The sequence below is a fragment of the Psittacula echo genome (assembly GCF_963264785.1).
Source record: "Psittacula echo genome assembly, chromosome: 3".
NCBI classification, from domain to species: domain Eukaryota; kingdom Metazoa; phylum Chordata; class Aves; order Psittaciformes; family Psittacidae; genus Psittacula; species Psittacula echo.
Window position 1 is genome coordinate 121753674 of NC_137736.1, and position 21956 is coordinate 121775629.

Consider the following 21956-nt stretch of genomic DNA (forward strand, 5'->3'; position numbering starts at 1 on the left):
CTACCATCCTTTTAGTTAGAGTTACCTTGCAATAAGAACAGAGCGCAGGGAAAGACCAATATCACCACCGACAGAAAGAAAAGACCTCCTTTGAAAGGAGAGACTGCATTCCTCAGACAGCAAACACAGGTTACTGCCTGCCTTTGTAAGCTGTCAGCATGGATTTTCTCATTCCACCTGAGCACTAATGACATATTGGTCTCTCCCCGCTTAAAACAACATGAAAACCAATCAAGATCTACGATCCAGGTGGATAAAGTGCCAAGTATAACAGAAGCCCATGAGGTTTCATGCAGTTATTCAAACACGAACGTTTTGATCTTCATTCAGAATTCACCAAGTGCATTAAAGGCAGCACAGACACACACCCCAGCTCTCTGGCAGCAAATGGGACAGTTTAAAGCAAGGAAAAAAAAAATCATCTCAGTGTTTCCCATGCCATCATTCGAGTCAAGAGGCTGCAGACCACCTATGGAGTTGGTGTATGCTAGGGAAAGCTCCAATTCTTTGGCACACCAAAGATTTTAGAATGAGAGATGTGTCAATAGCAGGAAGGTTATGAGGTTCTGCAAGAGCAGTGGTTAATATCAGCATGCCAGTCGATTGCAAAAAAGGCTGTGGGTTGTTTCACTTACGTATTGTGGAAAGTGCATGCCATTCTGTATTCCCCAGGGAGAACAATTACATAATGCAATAACACTGGATTAGAAGCAAATACTTACACAACAGAATATACACAGACAGCATTTTAGTTCACAAATACACTGTTTACCCCAACACGTTCTTGTAATTCAAGTCATTTGCTGAGACAACAGACACCTGTGATACTGTCACTGTTATTAGGATTGTAGCTGGTTTGCGCAGTCCATTTATTTGGTGTATGCCTTTTCCCCAAGCCTCATGTTCAAAAGCATATCTATTTAGCAAGCAGCAGCAACTCCACAATAAATAGACCAGCAGAGGAGAAACAAACTTCAACACCCCCTCCCTTAATTTCTATTTCAAGATTTTTAGGTTAATAGAACAGTTTCACAGGCAGAGAAGTGTCTCAGCAGTATCTCTACTAATAAAAGCTGTTCAAGGTAATGACATCACAAGAAGATGTATATACGAAGACATGAGTTATTAAACAGATTCAAGCACACAACTAAACCACCAGTCATTAGAGCAGTTGAGTAGCTGCAATTTCTTCACTATCTACACGCCCTCCAGTGAGGTCCACAAGCTTTACTCATTGACTCATGGAATGGTTTGGATTGGAAGGAAGCTTTAAAGCTCATCCAGTTCCAACCCCCTGCCATGGGCAGGGACACCTTCCATTAGAGCAGCTTGCTCCAAGCCCCTGTGTCCAACCTGGCCTTGAACACTGCCAGGGATGGGGCAGCCACAGCTTCTCTGGGCACCCTGTGCCAGCACCTCAGCACCCTCACAGGGAAGGGCTTCTTCCCAGTATCTACTCTAAATCTCCCTACATAACACAAACACAGTATGATTCTATCATATGAGACACCCAGGAGGGAAGAGGTGGTGAATCTATGGACATAAGTGCTCTGTTTCCAAATCCACAGTGTTGTTTTATTATGCTGCACATTCAACCTCCTCCAGTCACAGTCAGATGCAATAAATCGTTAGGGGCGTTTGGTTACTTGTTCTGTCCATGTACAGTTCTCCAGGTCACTGGTGAGAGGACAAGTAGGATTCACATGCAAAACTGTTCTGTTAGCATCGTGAAATCTACTCATGTAAACTCCTGATATGTAGCGAGAGCCCTTGCTCTACCTGCTACCCCAAAATCCTCACCAGTACTACATGCTACAATAGACACCATGAAGTTGATCACCGAAATTGATGTCTTAAAAACAATTGCAGACATCAGAGCAGGGAAGCAGTAGTTATGCACATTAAGAAAGCTATAGCCCACATCACTGCATAGACAACTTTACATGTATAAAGGGGATTAATCTTAGTCTGTTATCACCTCCAGAGCAGGCTAAGGTGTAATGGAGACATACTTGACATATCAGTGCACCTGAAGAATGTACTTTTCATACTCTACTTTTCTAGACTGAAATGTGGGGCACTCCAAACCCCCTACAATTCACAGTTTTATGTCCTTGAATCACAGAATGGTTTGGGTTGGAAGGGACCTTAAAGCTCATCCAGTCTCAACCCCCTGCCACGGGCAGGGACCCCTTCCACTAGAGCAGGTTGCTCCAAGCCCCTGTGTCCAACCTGGCCTTGAACACTGCCAGGGATGGGGCAGCCACAGCTTCTCTGGGCACCCTGTGCCAGTGCCTCAGCACCCTCACAGGGAAGAACTTCTGCCTAAGAGCTCATCTCAGTCTCCCCTCTGGCAGGTTCAAGCCATTCCCCTTGTCCTGTCCCTTCCCTTTCCCTTTCCCTTTCCCTTTCCCTTGTCAGTGAAACACAAAGGCTGCTATCTTGCCATGAGAGAGGCTGATTAAGCACTACTGAAGTTTATGCTAAACCTGCATATGTCACATCACAAGTTATTTACTAGACCAGCACAGCCAACAAATACAGGTAGTGCAAACATCTCAAACTGATCACTTCTTCAATTTTCTACTACCCTTTCCTGCAGCTATGGATCACTTTCAAACTCCTCCATTACACATCAGCCCTCCATACTTAAGTTGAAAGGAGCTCACTACTTTAAAACAAGCATCTGCTTACCAGCGTTGGAGCATTCCACGCAGTTGTAGGTGCAATCTTGGGTTGCCAGTTAGAACCTCCTGTTAGTTTCTTCTCACCTGGCTGAGTCCAGTTTACATCACTTCAAATAAATTTTGTACAGGTTTGTTAGGAAACATTGGATTTTCTCACAAAACTCCCCCAGGTAAACACCAATTCCTCATAGAAACCTGGCTTCTTTTGTTAGAGAAGCAGCTCATTTAGCAAAGGAGTTTATAAGAGGTCTCTTGACAGCTTCTTTTGCCTACAAAAGTCAGGTTCAACATAAGCCCAGTCAGCTTTATCTAATCTCAGTCAAGTTCCCCAGTACATGGAAGCCAGTCCAGATGACTTTCCTTGGGTCAAGGTAGTTTAGTTAGGAGCAAGTGCATAGATCTGTGAATTTCAGAGTTGGCACAGATGATCCTGTTAAGCCTGACATTTGCCAACCATATTCTCACCTTTGCTGCTACAGATGTGCACTATTCTAGAATACACCCTGCTTCAAAATCCACTTGTCCAAAGCTCAACCACAAGCTGGAGGTTGTAATTGCACAATCTTTAAAACAGCTCTGCACACACTCAGATCACACAAGTATTTAAGCGTTTAAAGCATTTGAGGCTTGCAAAGATTACCTGCAACTACAAACATTATGATGAACTTATTTCCTATATATATAGACTCATAGAATAGTTAGGGTTGGAAAGGACCTTAAGATCATCCAGTTCCAACCCCCCTGCCATGGGCAGGGACACCCCACACTAAACCATGGCACCCAAGGCCTCATCCAACCTGGCCTTGAACACCACCAGGGATGGAGCATTCACAACTTCCTTGGGCAACCCATTCCAGTGCCTCACCACCCTCACAGTAAAGAACTTCCTCCTTATATCTAACCTGAACTTCCCCTGTTTAAATTTGAACCCGTTACCCCTTGTCCTATCACTACAGTCCCTAATGAAGTCCTTCCCAGCATCCTTATAGGCCCCCTGAATACATAAAGCTTGAAAGAAATCAGAGACAGGAGGACGTCTTGCCTGCTGTGGTCACTATTATTACCATTCAGTCTACAGTCACTTTCCAATAGCTCTCAATAATTCATTATACTTTGTATGAGAAATCAAGTACAACTCCAAACATGCTCTGAAGGTTACCATTATGTTATGCACAGGTTTGGAACTTTGCTGTCATAAAAATTTACTATCAATAGAAATGCTCAACTTTGGATACTCACTTTTTAGTAGTTCCATTCCCGATGCCCAAATCTGTCACAAAGTAGAAAAAGATAATATTGAAGTTCCATTTATTTAAAAGAATTAAGTAAGTATCTACATGTCAATGGTTCAATACTTACTGCCTACAAGATTGGCTAAAGATGAATCCAGATCATCTGACACTAGTTTGTTAGGTGGTACTTTGGCAACTGGAAGACTCTGGTTTTGAGAGGCCACTGTTGGTTTTAGGAGACCACCTAGTTCATCAAAGCCTGGGAATGATAAACAGAGAACAAGTGATTTGAATCCCAGGCCTCCCATGAATGTCATGACATTCAATTAAACAGACAGCAAGTGCAACATAACAGCTAGAATACAACATTTAACCTAATGATGCTACACTACACAAGGATAAAACTTATAATGTTTCTTGCTAAAGGACAGAAAAGACATTTCACTTCATTAGTTTAACCTATGTGGCATCAATTTTACATGGAACGGATGCACAATGAGAGCAAACCAATCAAAATAGAAACCAAAGAATAAAGTAAGTATTGCAATCTTATAAAAAGGCTTTGTATTTGCTTTTAGTGGATCATTGCTTTGCCCAAGGACAATCTGATGTCAAGAGTCCAATGTCAAAAGACCAAAAGTATTTACTTCCTAGATGCACAAAACAACAGAAAAAGAACTATGACTGCAATCCAAATTAACTCTGTACCTTGGTTGATTTATCATTTCTGATACAAACTTAACATCAAAAGAGTAACGAAGAAGGAAGCACCAAAAATGTGTCGCAGATACATAAAATTAAGGTGCAACTTTACCTCTTCAAACCACACTCTACAAATACAGACTTGATTTCAGTGGACAGCATGTAAAATGAAGGCTGTTCACTGTGTGAGGTTTTAATGCACAATACATTTAAGTGAAGGAAATCAATGTAAATATTTCAGCAGGGTGCACACAGTAATAGTGTGTAAGGAACAATCCTTTGATTAATAAAGAAAAACTTGATGAAGAATGCTGCTATTGCACTTTTAAAGTCAGCTTTCTTCAGCTGAAACACTGTCATAGGTAAGAGATTTATACCTCAAGAATAAAGAAAGCCAGGACCCATGTCATCTATTTCAGTAAGTGTCTTACCACCAGAATCTAGGACAACATTAGAGGATTTGTTTCCAAACACAGACTCGAAGTCAACATTAAGGCCAGCTGATGGCTGTGGTTGAGCAACAGGAGATGGAGTGAACCCTACGGCAAAAAGAAAGAAGTTGAATGTTTTTATACATCATTTCCCATGAATCCACCTTCTTTATGCAAGACAAATAAATATGCAGAGTATTTAAAGTCCAGATTACACCCTGACACTGAGAAGTACGTAAAAGAAAGGGCTGGAAGCACTTTAGTTGAAGCTTATTTAGAGTTACTCCTCCAATGAAAGGTTCTGTCTCAAAAACTGGACAGAATAGGCCATAAAAACCCCCACTCCTTTCCCAAATTGCTAGATCTCTGGGTTAACTATTCACATCTTCCTTATTCTTTCACCAAATACTTACAATAAAGTTACTAAGGGAAATACTTACCGTGCTTCCCCAGGAAAAGAAGCTGGTTGAGCACAGAATCTGTTTCAAGGTTACCTGCCTGAAGATTATTCCCTCCACATGGTACATTAGTTGAGCAGTTCTCTTAGATACAACTGGAGTAAGACCCAAACCATCTCAAAGTGCCTGACTAGTAATGCCTTCGATTAGATATTCTTAATACTAATAGTGCTTATTTAGGTGCTAAATAAGCACTATTTTTTTTAGTGCTTATTTAGGGTTTTTTGACACACATTTTGCAGGTGACCATGTTTTGCAGATACGTTTCTAGCAATTATGGCAAGAGATGGGTAGTTGAAGCCAAGTTTCGACTCCTGTTCCTCTCTGTAGTACTCCTCTTGTCTCCTTCTAGCTATCTGTAAAGCAGTGTTCTCCAAATACACAACTCTTTTCAATACTGTGAACATTTACTGCAGTACAAAGCATTGCTTCTGATGTTCTGCAGTATTAAACTGACAGTTCAGTTATATGGAATCAAATGCTGATTTGCTTCCAAAATTGCAGGTTTTAATGTTATCTATGTGGTCATGCACACAGGCGTGTATGTTCAGCATCCAGATATTCAGGCAATTGCAGAACTAATTATCACTTTATCTGAAAAGCACCACAAAAAAATGAAATGCCAGCTTGAAAACCAGCTCTTTGGTTTCTAACAGAAGTGTTGAGGATAAAGGGAAATAAAAGGATCACAAATAGTTCAGCAGTAAAACACTGCAGTGAGCAGAAACAACTGATGAAGAATACTCCTTGGATTTCATTTAGCTTGCTGTGACAGCATCTCATCTCAATCTTGCTGTTTTCCTCCAGTAAGTCACATTTCACCTAAAAATTTAATAACCAAAGGATGCTATCCTTGAACATAAACGTCACAGTCATTTGGATTACCTGTTCCTTCCTATTTGTCTGAAAGGAACATACATCTTGTAACTTAAAAGCATCCATCGCTAAGAACTTAATGTACTTTTTGTTAGAAGCAAATGAAAGAGCATATAGCAAAACATGGGAAGCAGTAATGTGATAGGGAGTAAATAATCAACAAACTAAAATGAGTATCTTTATGACAAGCATATACCATCAAGTTGCAACAAGCCATTTCAGAGACTGAACTGCAGGTAGGAATTCCTTTGATGGGATGTCCTGCAACTCTTAAAACCGTGCCTGTACCAATAGAAAACTTGACTTACAATAGCTCCTATTTTCCTTTAGGGAAACAGCCTTGACTGAAGCAAGCTGAGTTTCCTACTCTCACAATTTAGGAAGTTTCAAGCTTTACAAAGCTAACCAGATGAGACAAGCCAGAAGACAAAACAATACACAGGTCTCCTTTTGAATCAGCCTCTGAACGAGATCAAATCCTACCCCGGTATCAACCACCAGTCTAGGGCATTTCCTCTGAAAATGGATGTTTTGAAAGGTGCAAAGGTCAGTATTTTAGTGGAGCTCCTTTGAGAGAATAGACCAAGACTTGACAAAAACTAATCCTGCTTTTTGGGTATGGAACAAAGGGGACAGAGTCATACACAGTATTTAACCTTTCGTTAAATGACTCCAGCTAATTTCTACTCTAAATCAAAATGTGACTTTACAGTGCTTTTAAGAACTAACTCTTCCAGAAACCATTTACTGAAGGTACTCCTAAACTTTGCATAGCAATAATGTTGACACTCCCTATTTACCTTGGTTTAGATAGATCTTCATCTGCCCACAGCCTGTCCAGCAGCTGTCAAGATGGCATTCCAGAACCAGCATCAGCACTGGGTCACTATACAGATGTTACACAGCTGCACAAATGATTAGGCTGTAATTTAATGCAGCAGATACCTCCTTCTCATGTTGTGTTGTAAAGCTTTGTGCTAGCTTACTGCACTGTTTAAGAGTGATATATCAACAAAAACACCATAAGCAGCAAGAACATCCCAATCCCTTTGCCTTAAAAACAAAGGGATAGAGGAAGATAAGGTACTTTTAACATGCAGGTTGGTTGTGTGGTATGTAGCAACATATAAGCTATAAGAAATCCTGAAATGGAGAGATACTCATTTCATGTTTAGACTAAATAAGTCTTAGTTTAGCATTAACTGAAAAAACAGGTACCATTTGTGACAATGCACCTCGCACAAGCACATGAATGAAAGCTGGAGCTGCTGTAATAATGCACTTCTGTAGCCAATAACATGCCTATTAGTTCTAGGCACACAACACATCCAAATTCCTGTGTTTGTGGAAAGGCTATATCCCATTACCTACCTCCAAATAGACCAGCTACAGAAGGAGGCTCATTGCGGAAATGAGAAGCATTAGGGTAAGCTTGAGGACCACAAAAAGAGTCTGATAAGGCGTATCATACAAGAGAGAAAGCCAGGAAAGGAGAAGAGGGAGAGTTACAGAAAGAGAAGCAAGATACACTGTTCATCTGCTATTCAAAAACCTAATTTCAGGTCAGTCTATAAATCCACATATACACTGATAACATAGAACCAATGGAATGAAATCAATACACATCACACATACGGTGAGAAACAGATTTACATTTATCTATAACACAAAAGGGGAAAGCATGGTTTCAAAGTTACAGCTATATTAGGATAAATACCTTTCTTTTAAAGTAAATGCCATCTTTTACACCCATCAAAGGAATGAGTGTAAAAGCTTCAAGGCATTTTTCTTATACCTGAAGTATAAGGACACAGCCCAATAGTAGATTCATGTTTGGTTGCCACAAAGGGATTTAGTTGAGTAAACGGATTGTAATGATCTAAAGAACCAGAAAGAGTTATTTTAAATCACATTCACTTTGTTGCAGCACCTTGTTTGTGCTACAGCTAAAACTGCAGTTGTATATCCCATGTGTGTCTATCAGGAGGCCACGCTTTGGTTCTAGATCTATCTTCAGAGAATGAGACATCAGAAGGAAATGCAATGTATCAATGCCATCCATTCTCCAGTGCCTTCAGGGCTCCCATGTGCTGAACACCAGCGAGTGCCACAAAACCCCTCCAGGCTGCCTATTCCCAACCTTTTGTATGACTGCAGGACAAATTATGGAGAGGAAGCTGACCTGACTGAACAATAACCTTACTAACCCCAGCTGTATTTCAAATAATCATTCTATATTAGCCTCTAGAATGTAATTGACAGTTTATTACGCAGCGGTACCACCTTACAGTACTTATACTGCTGCCTCAGCCAACTGAACCTCCCTGGGAATTGTGTAGAGAAGTTCACAACAACAGTTCTTGTGCTTGATCTTGCTTGTTTTCTCTTTTCCCTAACCAAACACAAGCTAGGGAACTTGTTTGCTAAGGTGACAAAATATAGAGGGCATGAATGTCTCTAAAGAGAGCCCTTGGTTTATCTCTGCTAACAAGTACCAGAGATCATAAAACAGTTTGGGTTGGAAGGGATCTTCAAAGCTCATCCAGTCCAACCCCACTGCAATGAGCAGAGGCATCTTCAACTACATCAGGTTGCCCAGCCTGGCCTTGAATGTCTCCAGCTATGGTGCATCCAGCTCCTCTCTGGGAAACCTGTGCCAGTGTTTTACCACCCTCATTGTAAAGAACTTTTTCCTCACATCCAGCCTCAATCTCCCCTCTTTAGTTTAAAACCATCACCTCTTGTCCTATTGCAACAGGCCTTGCTAAAGTCTCTCCCCATCTATTTTACAGGCCCCTTTTAAGAACTGAAAGGCCACAGTAAGGTCTCTCCAGCATCTTCTCTTCTCTAAAATATACAACCCTAACTCTCAGCCTCCCTTCATAGGAGAAGTGCTCCAACCCTCCAATCATTTTTAGAATCATAGAATAGTTAGGGTTAGAAAGGACCTTAAGATCATCCAAGTTCCAGCCCCCCTGCCATGGGCAGGGACACCTCACACTAAACCATGCCACCCAAGGCTCTGTCCAACGTGGCCTTGAACACCGCCAAGGATGGAGCATTCACAACCTCCCTGGGCAACCCATTCCAGTGCCTCACCACCCTCTCAGGAAAGAATTTCTTCCTTAGATCCAATCTAAACTTCCCCTGTTTCAGTTTGAACCCGTTACCCCTTGTCCTGTCACTACAGTCCCTGATGAAGAGTCCATCCCCAGAATCCTTGTAGGCCCCCTTCAGATACTGGAAGGCTGCTCTGAGGTCTCCACGCAGCCTTCTCTTCTCCAGGCTGAACAGCCCCAACTTTCTCAGCCTGTCTTCATATGGGAGGTGCTCCAGTCCCCTGATCATCCTCGTGGCCTCCTCTGGACTCGTTCCAACAGTTCCATGTCCTTTTGATGTTGAGGACACCAGAACTGCACACAATGCTCCAAGTGAGGTCTCACAAGAGCAGAGTAGAGGGGCAGGATCACCTCTTTCGACCTTTTTGTGGCCCTTCTCTCTAACACGTCCACATCTTTCCTGTACTAAGGACTCCAGAGCTGGATGCTTCAGGTACTTCAGGTGGGGTCTTACCAGAGCAGAGCAGATAAAGATCTCTTTGTTATAAGAGTCTAAATTCTTCTGTGATCAATTCTAGTGGGGTTAAACCAGCAAAAAGCCAGCCTGTGGTGCAGCACAATTACCTTTAAACACAGCTTTGCTGAAGAACCGAACTGACATGTTAAGTAATTGATTTCTAGTCTATGAAAGCCAACTTAATTCTTCATATTGAAAAGTAATCAAATTACTATGCAGCTGCACCAGCAGAAATGTTAGGAGGATTTCTTACACAACAGCCACGCTGAGTCACCTCCAAAGGAAGATTTCAACAGGTTTAAAGAGGTGAATCATTAGTTTATTGCCTTGTAGGCAAAGGGTTTGAGGAGACCATGCACCAGAATGTGCACGGCTTTATTGGTTTTGTTAATGTCAGCATGACTGGGGGGAAAACATCCACTTCCAAAACCATCGGATTAAGTTCCTATGTTAAAAAGCCTAAAAGCAACATTTCAACCTAAGGAACAAAGTAGCAGCATTTTCTTTTCGTTCTCAGGTATGTATTTTACCTCAAAATTCCTATGCAGAGAACCACAGTCAAACAGCTGTTCTAACTAGAATTAAGTTCCTTTACATCAGGTAGAATCCCATTTAGGCAGCCAAGCAAGGATTTTAACCCCATTTTCGTGGCACAGTTACTAAATCATAGCACAAAATCAGCCCCAAATGACCAGCTTTCAGTTTCTGAAAGGCCCCACCAATATACTTTAGAAGCTGAAATAATGTTAGGGTTTTTTTAGGAAATAGGAAATTAGTTTAAAATGGTACTTTACCAACAAACATTTCATGTGTGGGTGTCCTACTGGTGAAAGTAGATACCTCAGAAGACACAGACAGATGAGCAGCATCGTTAGTTTTTGTAAGGAAAGGATTTAGGTTTGGAATGGCATCATCAACACTATCAACAGTAGCAGAAAAAGGATCTGTTCAATTCCAGAGAGCAAGAGAAAGAAGAAAAGGGAGATGAATTTAGTTACATGCTGCTTCCTACATATAGAAGAATAAGAGTTATGAGGAGTCTAGGAAGTATAGCTGTTTCCTGACACCCCTACCCTTGGGATGACCTGGTTTCATTTTCAAGGTGTCCAGAGTTAACCTGTTCTCTGCTCAAGAAAAATACTACAGGTATTAGTTACACATTTCCTTTTTTGCTTTCTAATTAATACCACCTTGGTCTTATAAGTTGTGCTTCTTCCTGAGTGTGTTTTGTACTGGAAATTAGTATGTTATTCCTCTTTAAATACAATCACTCTTTGGTTCACTAGGTTGTATCCTGACACTTGCAATGAATTCTCTGGAGGAGAGACTGCTTCTCAGCGTAACCGAAGCCCGGGTGCAAAGCAAGGATTCGATGCAACACCATGCAGAGGATAGCTTTAAAACCTGAACAAACAAAACCAACAGAGCTGCATTTTCTCTTTCTTCAAACTGCATTTATGGACTTCGGTGTTGTTGCTACTGGGCATTGAGACATTTTCAAGAGCTACGAATATGCCAAGGTCACATGAGGGACTAAAGCACTTTCCTTACTACCTGGGGCATCACCAAGTAACAAGCTTGCTGTGGATATAAAAGGAGGCAAAATCCCGTGAGCAGTGATGAGGAAAATGTTCCTTATTAAAAACCTGTTGGACCATACGGGGATGAAGAAAACACAGATCCATGCGAGCCACATCCCAAGGCATACAGGAGAGTTACAGGTTTTCCTGAAGATGGATACAGCTGCCAAGCTAAAATACTCCTGTACTCCAGAATCCAACAGTTAAGCAGGATACAAAAGGCAGCTACAATACTTGCTGACAGAAGGAGCTGTGGTTTAGCAGTGGCATTAAAGCACACAAATCCCTGTTGGAAAACTTGAGAACTCACTAGTGAGATAAGCAAGATGATGGCTAGGGTTGGAAGGGACCTTAAAGCTCATCCAGTTCCAATCCCCTGCCACGGGCAGGGACACCTTCCACTAGAGCAGGTTGCTCCAAGCTCCTGTGTCCAACCTGGCCTTGAACACTGATGGGGCAGCCACAGCTTCTCTGGTGCCTTACCATCCTCACACGAGTTATTTTCTTTCCCTGAATCTGACCTCCTGATTAGTAGCTCTGAATCCCACAGAATCTGCTTGATAACATGCAGAGTTAGGTATATGCAAGTGCTAAAGAAAACGAAATTTTCAAACCAGGACTGCATTAACCTAGGCTTAACACACTCTTTGATTTTCTGCAAGCTCAAGATAACTTAGTAAGACCTGACTTCTTTCCCAGATTGCTTGGCTCTATTGTAAGAATGAGCAAAGTACCTTAAAAGGCCTTCTTCTAAATCATTCAGTCTGCAAAAAGACAGTGTCCAACACTGAATAAAGGATAAGTGGAATAATCTTATACAGTATCTGTAAGAGAGAATACAAAGTTTTGTATTGCTGTTATGTTTCAGATGGTAATGTTACCACCTAATGCACTCGTGAGCATTCCAATCAGCCAGTCACCTAACACTGAGTCCTTGCTTCTGAAATCACTGCTTAAAACCACTGTCTGCTTTGAATGCTATTCTTGAAGCTGTAGAATGAACATATCTGACAATAAACCAGGTGAGATTATCCTTTCATCAGCTTCTGCTTGCTTTTTCTATTGCTGCTTCACATTCTTCTGATTCTCCCAGTTCTTGTAATTGGAAAGAATCCAAACAAGTAGACTGGAAATAATACTACTAATCAGACCATGATAATGAACTCGTACATTGGTTTTGTTTCTGAAGTTTAAGTACTAACTGGTAGCTGGCAAATATAGCAGACACAGCTTGAATGGTCTCCAAAGAACCCCAATAAACAGCTCAGACATAACAATACAAAAGAAGCCAAGAAGGACAAAAAAGTTTTAACCAGATTTGTTTGGAACTATTGTCAAATGGAATTAATTTCACACGTGCACTCAACAGGAAGATTACTATGTACTCCTTCTGCTCACAAATCCAAGGTTGTGTATGGAGTTCCATGCGTTTTGACTAGTAAGACAACGCAATACAACTTCACATTATCAAGATCATCTCAGAAATGTCATCTGTTCTCAGCCTCTTTGCTCATTGTGACTCTCATTCAGCATGTTCAATCTTGTCCCAGCCTCAAACTTGCCACTGCTATGAAAAAGGTAACTGAAAATTCACTGGGTTTGGGTAATTTATATCCCTGTATATTCAGATTCCAAAAATCGCTGTCTCTCCTTATAGCAGCACCTCAATGTTTCTAAAGCCCAATTTCATCCTTGAATGCACATGGCAGCTGCTGGTGTCAAAGGACTTGCTCTGCACCTTCAGGCTACCATTAGGCATTAATAATTCAGGTGCATTTAAAAGAGTAATTTGAATTTTGCAAACCTCGACCTTTAAGTTATCCCACCAGAAGTATTTTACCTGAGAGAACAATGACAAGGCTTTTCAGTGGCATCTCTTACAGTTTGAGAAAAGCAAAGTGAAACCACACAATTACAGAACGCATTCTCTGCGAGTTTTTAACCTTGTTAGCTTTAACAGCTTGGGAAGCACAAGGCAAAAGGCAAATAAAATGCTTTTGGAACAGTTTACCCTTTTATAACACATCTAAGAGCTGCTGCATAAAGTGTTTAACCATAACTGATTTTAGTCCATTGCAAGTGGTAGCCGGTTTGATGTTCTGTTCTCAAAGTCACCATATACACCAAATACAAACATCATCATGTCAGCAGATTACCTAAGGGAGGGATGCTGGGCACTGGGTAGAGCACAGGACTGGAAATAGTTCAGGTTCCATTCTTGGCTCTGCCACTGACTTGCTGTATGACTTCAGACAAGTCAGATAACTGCTCAGATTTCCCCATCTGTTAAGTGTGGAAAGCACTTTTTATCTACCTCACCTGTGTGAAGTGAGTGGTCATGTCTACAAAGCTGAAGAGATTTGCTTTTGGCTTGATGAAAACAACACAAAAATGGTGATTCCAGAAGTTTTAGCCTAAAATTTCAGAAGATTCTTCACAGTTAATGAGATCTTAGAAGTACTTAGATATGTGCCAATAGTAAGCAGATAGATCATTGACTGCTACTGAAGACTTTTACCAGGAGTAACACAACATTGAACCAACAGAGACTTTGAGACTCAGGTTCATAAAGAAACACTAGATTGTGATGTGACCTTTGAGAGGAAGATAATTCCCCTTTTATCTCTCACTCATGAAACAAATAGAAGCTGAAACAGATGTTTCCCAGAAAGCAAACAAAATGAGCCAAGACATTTTTCTCCATTTCTAAAATCAAAGCCTATTAAGCACTGAGATTTGTATGCATAACTCAATATGCTCCTCACTGCATCTCTCAAAAGATGCTCCGCTCAGCAAAACTAAAGGACAAGTAAACTACTTGATTTATTCTGAAGCTCCCACTTACACTAGCGTTGCCTCCATCACTAAAAACTGTATGTTATTTCCCTACAAACAAATGCAAGAAGATACACAAAACACAGAGTACACATAGCAAAAAGTAAATAGGAAAGTAGAATACATACACTGCTTATTATGAAGCTGTATTAGATGACTAGAAAGATGTTTAGGGAAAGCTATAGCTCAGAACAAGGAACAGTGAAGTTAAATTTCCAAACAGGATCATTCTGATGCCCACAAAACTTTTTGAAGCAGCAACTCCTAATTTTTCACATCATAAAAGAAAGCATTTTTGCAAGCGTCTGATTTATAAAGAAACATAATCTGGAAAGAGCCACATAGTTCAGAAGTTGACTATTTTGTTAAGTGTTATTTACGCACAAAAGTAAAAAGAAACATCTTTATAAGACATTTTTAATCCTCCACCAGCATAACCAATGGTGAGGGAAGGCAATGTTACCTAGATCAGAAGTAATCTGGAACACGGCAAAGCAGCAAAGAGAAAACCAGCTTTGAGTAAATGACTAAATGCTCTAACAGTCAAACTAATCTTGAAGTAACATGACTTTCTAGAATGCTCTTGCTTACCTCCTTGGTTTAAAGACTTGCTTGCATCAATATGATAATCTAATGTCTCAGTCCATCCTAGCAACTGGGTACAACAATCATTTGGGTATTCATAACAAAGAGTTCCATATAAATTTTGTCTCTTCAAGACATCCAACCACAGCTTTGAGCTAATTTGTAGGTAAGTGAAATACAGCACAGAATTTGTAAAGAAGTGCCTTGCTTTGCTTTCAATAACTAACTCCAGCTTTTCTTTCCTTCTATGCATAGCTGTCAATTGCCTCCTATCAGGCCTCCTCCAAATCACGCTTATTTTCACTGTAAATTCGATTGAACATTAGACAAAGTTTAAAATGTGTATTAGAAAACTCTATATTCAAGTTCCTGTGCGTGCAACACGGGGTATGTGGCAGACCTCACAGAACCGACTTCTCACAGCTAAGGTTCTGTACCTTGCTATATGACTCATGAAGATAGAGCTGGTCAGCAATTAAAGTGACTTTGCTACTAAGAACTCTCTTACTCATATTCTCTGTAATCACCAGATGCTGCATTAGTTTAATCCAAACTCACATTTCACTTTTTCTGCTCCCTTCATCCACTTGTAGCTTGTCTTTGCAAGATCTGTCTTTAAGAAAGGAAACAGCTCACAGACTAGGGCAAACATTTACAGGAACATGGCCATAGTAATTGGAACCTTAACCAGATTCAGAGCTCTTACCTCCCCAGGTAGTTCCCACTTGTGGAGCAGCAGATACAGGATGTACAGATGGTTGAAAAGTTGGCTGCAAATCAAGCAGATCATTTGGCAGCTTTGAAGTGCTACAAAGATAAATACAACTGTTTGAACTACATCAGTTTTCAATACAAGGCAAATGCTAATGACTGTCAGTTGTGAGGAAAGCTTTATTACAAAGTGGTTGTTACAGAATGAACTTTGAACTAAGCCCAAATCAGAAAGCCTGGTGGATTTCCTACTTCCAGTTCTGTAGGAAACTGTTAATAAACCCACTGAAGTTCTATGTTACGCCAAGTGAGTTTTGTCAAAGGTGTCTAAGACAGAAAGACAACCAGTCTTCGCATCTTCCTCTCAGTTCAACAACAGGGCTAGAGCATGTTATGTTCAGCAATCTTCAGCAACTTATAAATCACTCCATGAAAGCCCTGCACTATGACAAATGCAGACTGAGGACAGAATCACAGAATAGTTAGGGTTGGAAAGGACCTTAAGATCATTCAGTTCCAACCCCCCTGCCATGGACAGGGACACCTCACACTAAACCATGGCACCCAAGGCTCTGTCCAGCCTGGCCTTGAACACCGCCAGGGATGGAGCATTCACAACTTCCCTGGGCAACCCACTCCAGTGCCTCACCACCCTCTCAGGAAAGAATTTCTTCCTTAAATCCAATCTAAACTTCCCCTGTTTCAGTTTGAACCCGTTACCCCTTGTCCTGTCACTACAGTCCCTGATGAAGAGACCATCCTCAGCATCCTTGTAGGCCCCTTCAGATACTGGAAGGCTGCTATGAGGTCTCCACGCAGCCTTCTCTTCTCCAGGCTGAACAGCCCCAACTTTCTCACCCTGTCTCCATACGGGAGGTGCTCCAGTCCCCTGATCATCCTCATGGCCTCCTCTGCACTTGTTCCAACAGTTCCATGTCCTTTTTATGTTGAGGACACCAGAACTGCACACAATGCTCCAAGTGAGGTCTCACGAGAGCAGAGTAGGATGAACTCCAATGGGCTGCACCACCAAAATGTTACACCAAAATTCCACAACTCCCATCTTCCCACTATCAACCGGTGGTGATAAACTGGCTTACATCTACTAAGTAACTCTGGGGAAGGCAAAATAAAAGAAACCTTGAAACACTTGATCACAGAGAGTCATGTGAGTGACAACTCATTTAGATGCACATTTTAGACAACTCAAAACCAAACTGAGACCTAAGAACATCACATGGAAGAGTGAAGTCTTTATACAACTGCTGTAACGGCTTCAAGAGCCAGACAGGAACAGTAAAAATCCATCCTCTTGCAGCAAGTTAATTTCATGCATTGGATTTGTCTTGGAAAAAGCAAAAAAGTATAAAAATGAGTACTGGTGTTCACCCAGAACTTTTCATCACACAAAACGAACCAAAATGTGCACATAAAGCTGCTAGTGTGTACAGGAGCTAAGTTACTGTGGCATCCAAGCATCTCTGAAAATGAGACTGGCACCAGGGTTTAAAGGCTAGTAGCAACATCCTAGACCTCTCTATATTCTCTTGCTGACCCAATCACTTGTATCATTCAGTTTTTACTATTTCATTTCCACAGTGATTCAAACTGCATTTTGCCACTACTGCCTCCAGTAAAAAGCAGCATGGTCTGGCACAGCCCTGTAACATGAGCAGCAGAACCAAGATCATTTTCAAGGTAAAGCTTGTTCAAGTTAATGACAGAGATTAATTGGACACATTGTGTCTAATAGCAAGCAACTGAACTCAGGACCTAGCACATCCCCTGCATGGCCGCTCCTGCTGTAAAATCTGCTCTTTGCTCATAGCAGTCCTACTGCCAGCAACTGAATTCAAACATGAAGACAAACTAGCATTTGTTCTTTCAGAAGAAAACACTCTTGTCTTCACTATGAAGCATTTCTGGCTGTTTGAAGAAGCTTTATCAGATGTTTCCATGTTTCAGACCTCTTAAGAAGCAAGATCAGATATTCATGTTACTAGTTCAAAGCATACATCCATTTCAAGGACTTCTGGCCTCTACAAAGCAATTTGAAAGAAAATCTTTTTCCCAGGAAGTCTTTCAGTTACTAACACTGACAGATTCTCTAGCTCCTTATATGTGATTCAGCTACTTTCTATGTATTGGTGTCAAGTAATTTCCTACAGTAGCTTTGTAATGGGGAAAGAAGGCTGTCACAGTGCTGCCTCCTTTAAAAGAACAGTTTTTCATGTGAGCTCTAACAGAGCAACTAAGAAACTGTTCAGGTTTAGGATCACACTCAAAGCAAAAATATGCCTTCAGAGAACTATTTCCTTCCATACTGACAAAAGCACTGTACCTTCTGCAACTGCTTGATTTGACAGGTATTTTACACAATGACGATCACACCCTTACTCATACCAACAGTTCTTGCTAGTCTAAGATGAAGATTAGCGTACAGCGAGCACTCTTGCACTGTCTTTGCAAGTCCTTGCAGACAGAGATGTTCCAGATAGAACTTAAGACTGCAAAACCTGCCTCTCCTTCTTTCAAACCCTGTTTCAGGCTTTCCTTTCTCTGACAATCTACCACAAACATTTGTTACCACTCTACTTTCAAAGATCTAGAACTGCAACATGAAATTCAGTATCGTCTTTTTTGATCTCCCAAACTGAACTTCAATTTGGCTTTTCCCAAATGAACGTGTAAGGTTCAAGACTGTAGGATACCACATCACTAATGTATCCATACCCAATCAATGTACATTCTACAGCAGAAATACAGAGGAACCACTAGCTGCAGGGCAACCCATAGTGAAGCAACACCATTAAGCATACCTGTTTGAAGAGCTAGGGGTAGAAAAAACATCAATGGCTGGTGTAGTCATTACGCTTCCTGCTGCAGTCGACACAGGAGAAGCTGCAGTTGTTAAAAAGGTATGAGGTTTCTTTGCAAGTTCTTTTAGACGTTGCTCCTGTTGGGAAAGTGAGAGGGCATAAGAAATCCACAAACAGCATTTGTGTATCTGACTTCAGAGGTGAGTAAAGCGTTTTATTTATCCCACATACTAGTGTCAGCTACTTACAGATACAAGAGTCTGTGGTGCTACCAATCCTTCAGGAACCATTTCAGCAACACCCCCCCCCACAAATTGTATGCTGTATGCACATAAGACTGTAGTTCCAGCACTTGCCAACAGTACATATTCAGTATTAACAATTCTGGTTTTATCCTTTGCTCCTTTAACAATCCCATCAAGCTATCAACAAGAACACAGGTAAAGCATTTTCAATTTCAAACTCTGTAAGCTTACCTTTAAAGCTTTTAAGCGAGCCTGTTCTTCCTCTAATGCAGCTTGTTTTTCCCTTTCATCTACTTTTGTAAGGAACAGGTCCGTGTTTGCAAGGGAAGATACTGCATCGAAAAGGGTGATAGCCCTAAAGTAATTGGACAGGAGAAAAGCTGGCTGTGAATAGGTGACACGTGACAGGAACATCTAGAGAACTCCTTGCTGGCATCCACCCAGCCTCCTCCTTAACTCCTTGTAACACTGGGTGTATCTTACACGTACAATATGAAGTGGTAAGTTTAAATAAGATACAGCATATGAACTGCAAAAAGAAAATGCCTAGAAATGATGCTATCTACTCTTTTACACTGGATTGGGGATTTTCCCCCTTAAATATTTTCCCTCCAAACTGCACCACAGAATCATGTTCGAAGCCTTTGCTCTTTTTCTGTTTGCCTAAAATGGCATTATTTATAGACACATGGGAATATCTGATAATCTGGGCTCCAATTCAAACTGTTGCTAATTCAAACAGGTTTAGTTAAGGGACTATCCATACACCTAGCATATCCCAGAGGAAAAGTCTGCAATCTATCATCATGTTTAAGTGTGCAAAAAGATCTGAAAGAACTATTAAAACATACTAAATCTTACAAAAGGAAGCAAGTATTCTGACAAGTAGCTGACAAAATGGGGCCAAGCCCTAACATTGTCACTGTTATAAAGAGAACATATAAAATATCACTGCCTTAATATGCATTAAAGAAATGCTTCTTAATTTTGCAGGTCTTCCCCCTTTTTTAAGATTTTTAAAATTTAAACAATGAAGTTGCCTGGAGGGCTCCTCTAGATTGCACTTTGTGTTTTAGCAAGCACTCAGAATCAGTGAGTGACGGAACACTGGAACAGGCTGCCCAGGGGGGTTGTGGAGTCTCCTTCTCTGGAGACATTCAAAACCCGCCTGGACACATTCCTGTGTAACCTTATCTAGGTTTTCCTGCTCTGGCAGGGGGATTGGACTAGATGATCTTTTGAGGTCCCTTCCAATCTCTAGCATACTGTGATACTGTGATACTAGATGCACCGTGGCTTTAATCCCCAATTACTTTAAAAATCTATTCTTAATGTAAGGACTTCTGGAAGCATTTTCTTGCTTTTGACAGAAAAGAGATTAAAGTTAATATCTTAAGAGCCTAAATGTGCCATACCTTACAGAGTGTAATTATTAACATAAAATTGACATCTGCAGGCAGCAAACGGACAAAGAACTTAGTTTCTCCTCAGAACTTTAAGATTAGATGTTAAAAGTATAACTACCACACGATGGATTCTACAGCAAGTGATTGCAGTTCCTCAAATTCTAGTTCTGTTGACCTGGAAGAAGCTACTCAGCAAAAGATATAACAACTTGCTTTACTATCATTGCTAATACAATGTCTTTAATATAGCCTAAACAAACCTTGGTTTATAATGGATTTAACATTCAAATCAACGTTTAAAAGGACAAGGGCATAAGCACCTGATTGCAGCTGTGCAATCTTTGATTTTCTTCCCTTCTAGAGAAGCTAAATGTTGCTCCAAAGCATCAAGAAGGCTACTCGGTGCCTGCAAAGAGAGACATTCAGGAACAGACTTGAAGAATCTAAGGTGAAGAAAATCAGTAGTTAAAAGACTTTGAGAGAATGCAACTGTAGGGTGACTGGTACAATGGCTCAGGATACTTATACCATATCTTGGCAACCTGCACATATTTAATTACTTAAAATACCAGGTGATGTACTCTCCTCACTACATTACTCTGTCATAATGACTCACCAGTAGGTATTGAAATATGTCAAGAGATGTTAAAATCAACAGCTGGGAAGCAGCAAGCAGACAATCGGAAGCAGTCAGTATTTCAAGAGGCACTAAAGGAAATTGTACCTGAAGTCATTTCTATGTACACACTCTGCAAGCCTTCACAATGATTTAAGTGGGCATTTAACCAAAAGCAAGCTTGCTAAAACCCACAGCTTCCTAATATCACATAAAAGCTTCATTATGGGAACTCACAGATATTAATTATGTCTTCAAGCACAATAGAAATAAGCTTGTCTTAAAACTCAGACTATGGCAGAAATGATCTAGAATATTTTACAATAGATCACTGCATATAAAAGCCAGGCTCTGACAGGGCTTGGATTTAACCACAAACTTGGACATAACTCGGTGACAACACACATAAAAAAGCAGAAGTGCCAAACCATAATGCCAAGTTCTTCTCATTATGCAACCCCAAACAGACATGTACTGGCAAGCGTAATAGGTTTGTCTACCTGTGAGAGATCTGGTATGTCTCCTCTGTCAATTCCAACTTGCTGTAATAAAGCAAATGAGCAAAATGAACCGGTTTTCTTTTGTTAAAGGCAGAGATGCTTAAAAATCAAACAACATTAAGATGATGTAAAAGGCACAAAGCTGTCCATATACATTTTAAATCTCCACAATCTGAACACTACAATAGTTGGTTATAACAAATTCTTCTGTTAAATGCATACGCATTTGAAGTAGGCACATTACAGATTTTAACAGATACTGCCTTAAAACAAAACACTAAGAATCAAGTGTTTCAGATTCTAAGGCTAGAGAAGTCTGCCTATCCCACAATTCTTATGGCTAACTCTCAGACCTACTGATCCAGAGCCCGTATTTGCTGAAACAAAGCACCTTCAAAGTTCTATGAAGCAGCTGTTTTCTAAAATGCAGATCAAACTTAAGATGTTCTGCAACAGGATATATTGTTACAATAGAAAGATTAATACTCTCAACTGAAGATAGTATCTCTGATAGAGATACTGTGTCAGGACAGACCCTGAGCCAAGCTTTACGGCTTGATTTTGTGTTAAGAGATATGTGAATAATGAAGGAAAGCAAAACAAGAACAGAAGCACATTTCAGCTGAGGAATTCCATACTACTACTATATCAATTCAGCAACGCTTCAGAACCAAGAACACAACAGAGTAACTACAGT

The 21956-nt window shown here is 40.6% G+C and overlaps 1 protein-coding gene across 8 annotated transcripts in view; it reads right to left on the reverse strand.

Moving 5' to 3' along the window:
- The window catches only part of PICALM (phosphatidylinositol binding clathrin assembly protein), a 74988-nt gene that overhangs the window by 12580 nt on the left and 40452 nt on the right, over positions 1-21956 (reverse strand). For 4 of the 8 annotated variants that reach the window (XR_013956357.1, XM_080612187.1, XM_080612186.1 and 1 more), the window contains exons 8-17: positions 21260-21301; positions 20464-20549; positions 18969-19092; positions 18493-18629; positions 15669-15769; positions 5053-5160; positions 4047-4178; positions 3927-3957; positions 2695-2794; positions 636-659 (exon numbers count right to left, since the gene is read on the reverse strand). Coding sequence is in view for 7 of the 8 variants with exons in the window: in XM_080612187.1 (XP_080468313.1) it covers positions 636-659; positions 2695-2794; positions 3927-3957; positions 4047-4178; positions 5053-5160; positions 15669-15769; positions 18493-18629; positions 18969-19092; positions 20464-20549; positions 21260-21301 (885 nt within the window). In the remaining variant the exon portion in view is untranslated. The remainder of the gene's footprint in view (positions 1-635; positions 660-2694; positions 2795-3926; positions 3958-4046; positions 4179-5052; positions 5161-15668; positions 15770-18492; positions 18630-18968; positions 19093-20463; positions 20550-21259; positions 21302-21956) is intronic. The other 4 variants (XM_080612188.1, XM_080612185.1, XM_080612189.1 and 1 more) reach the window with 2 other exon arrangements.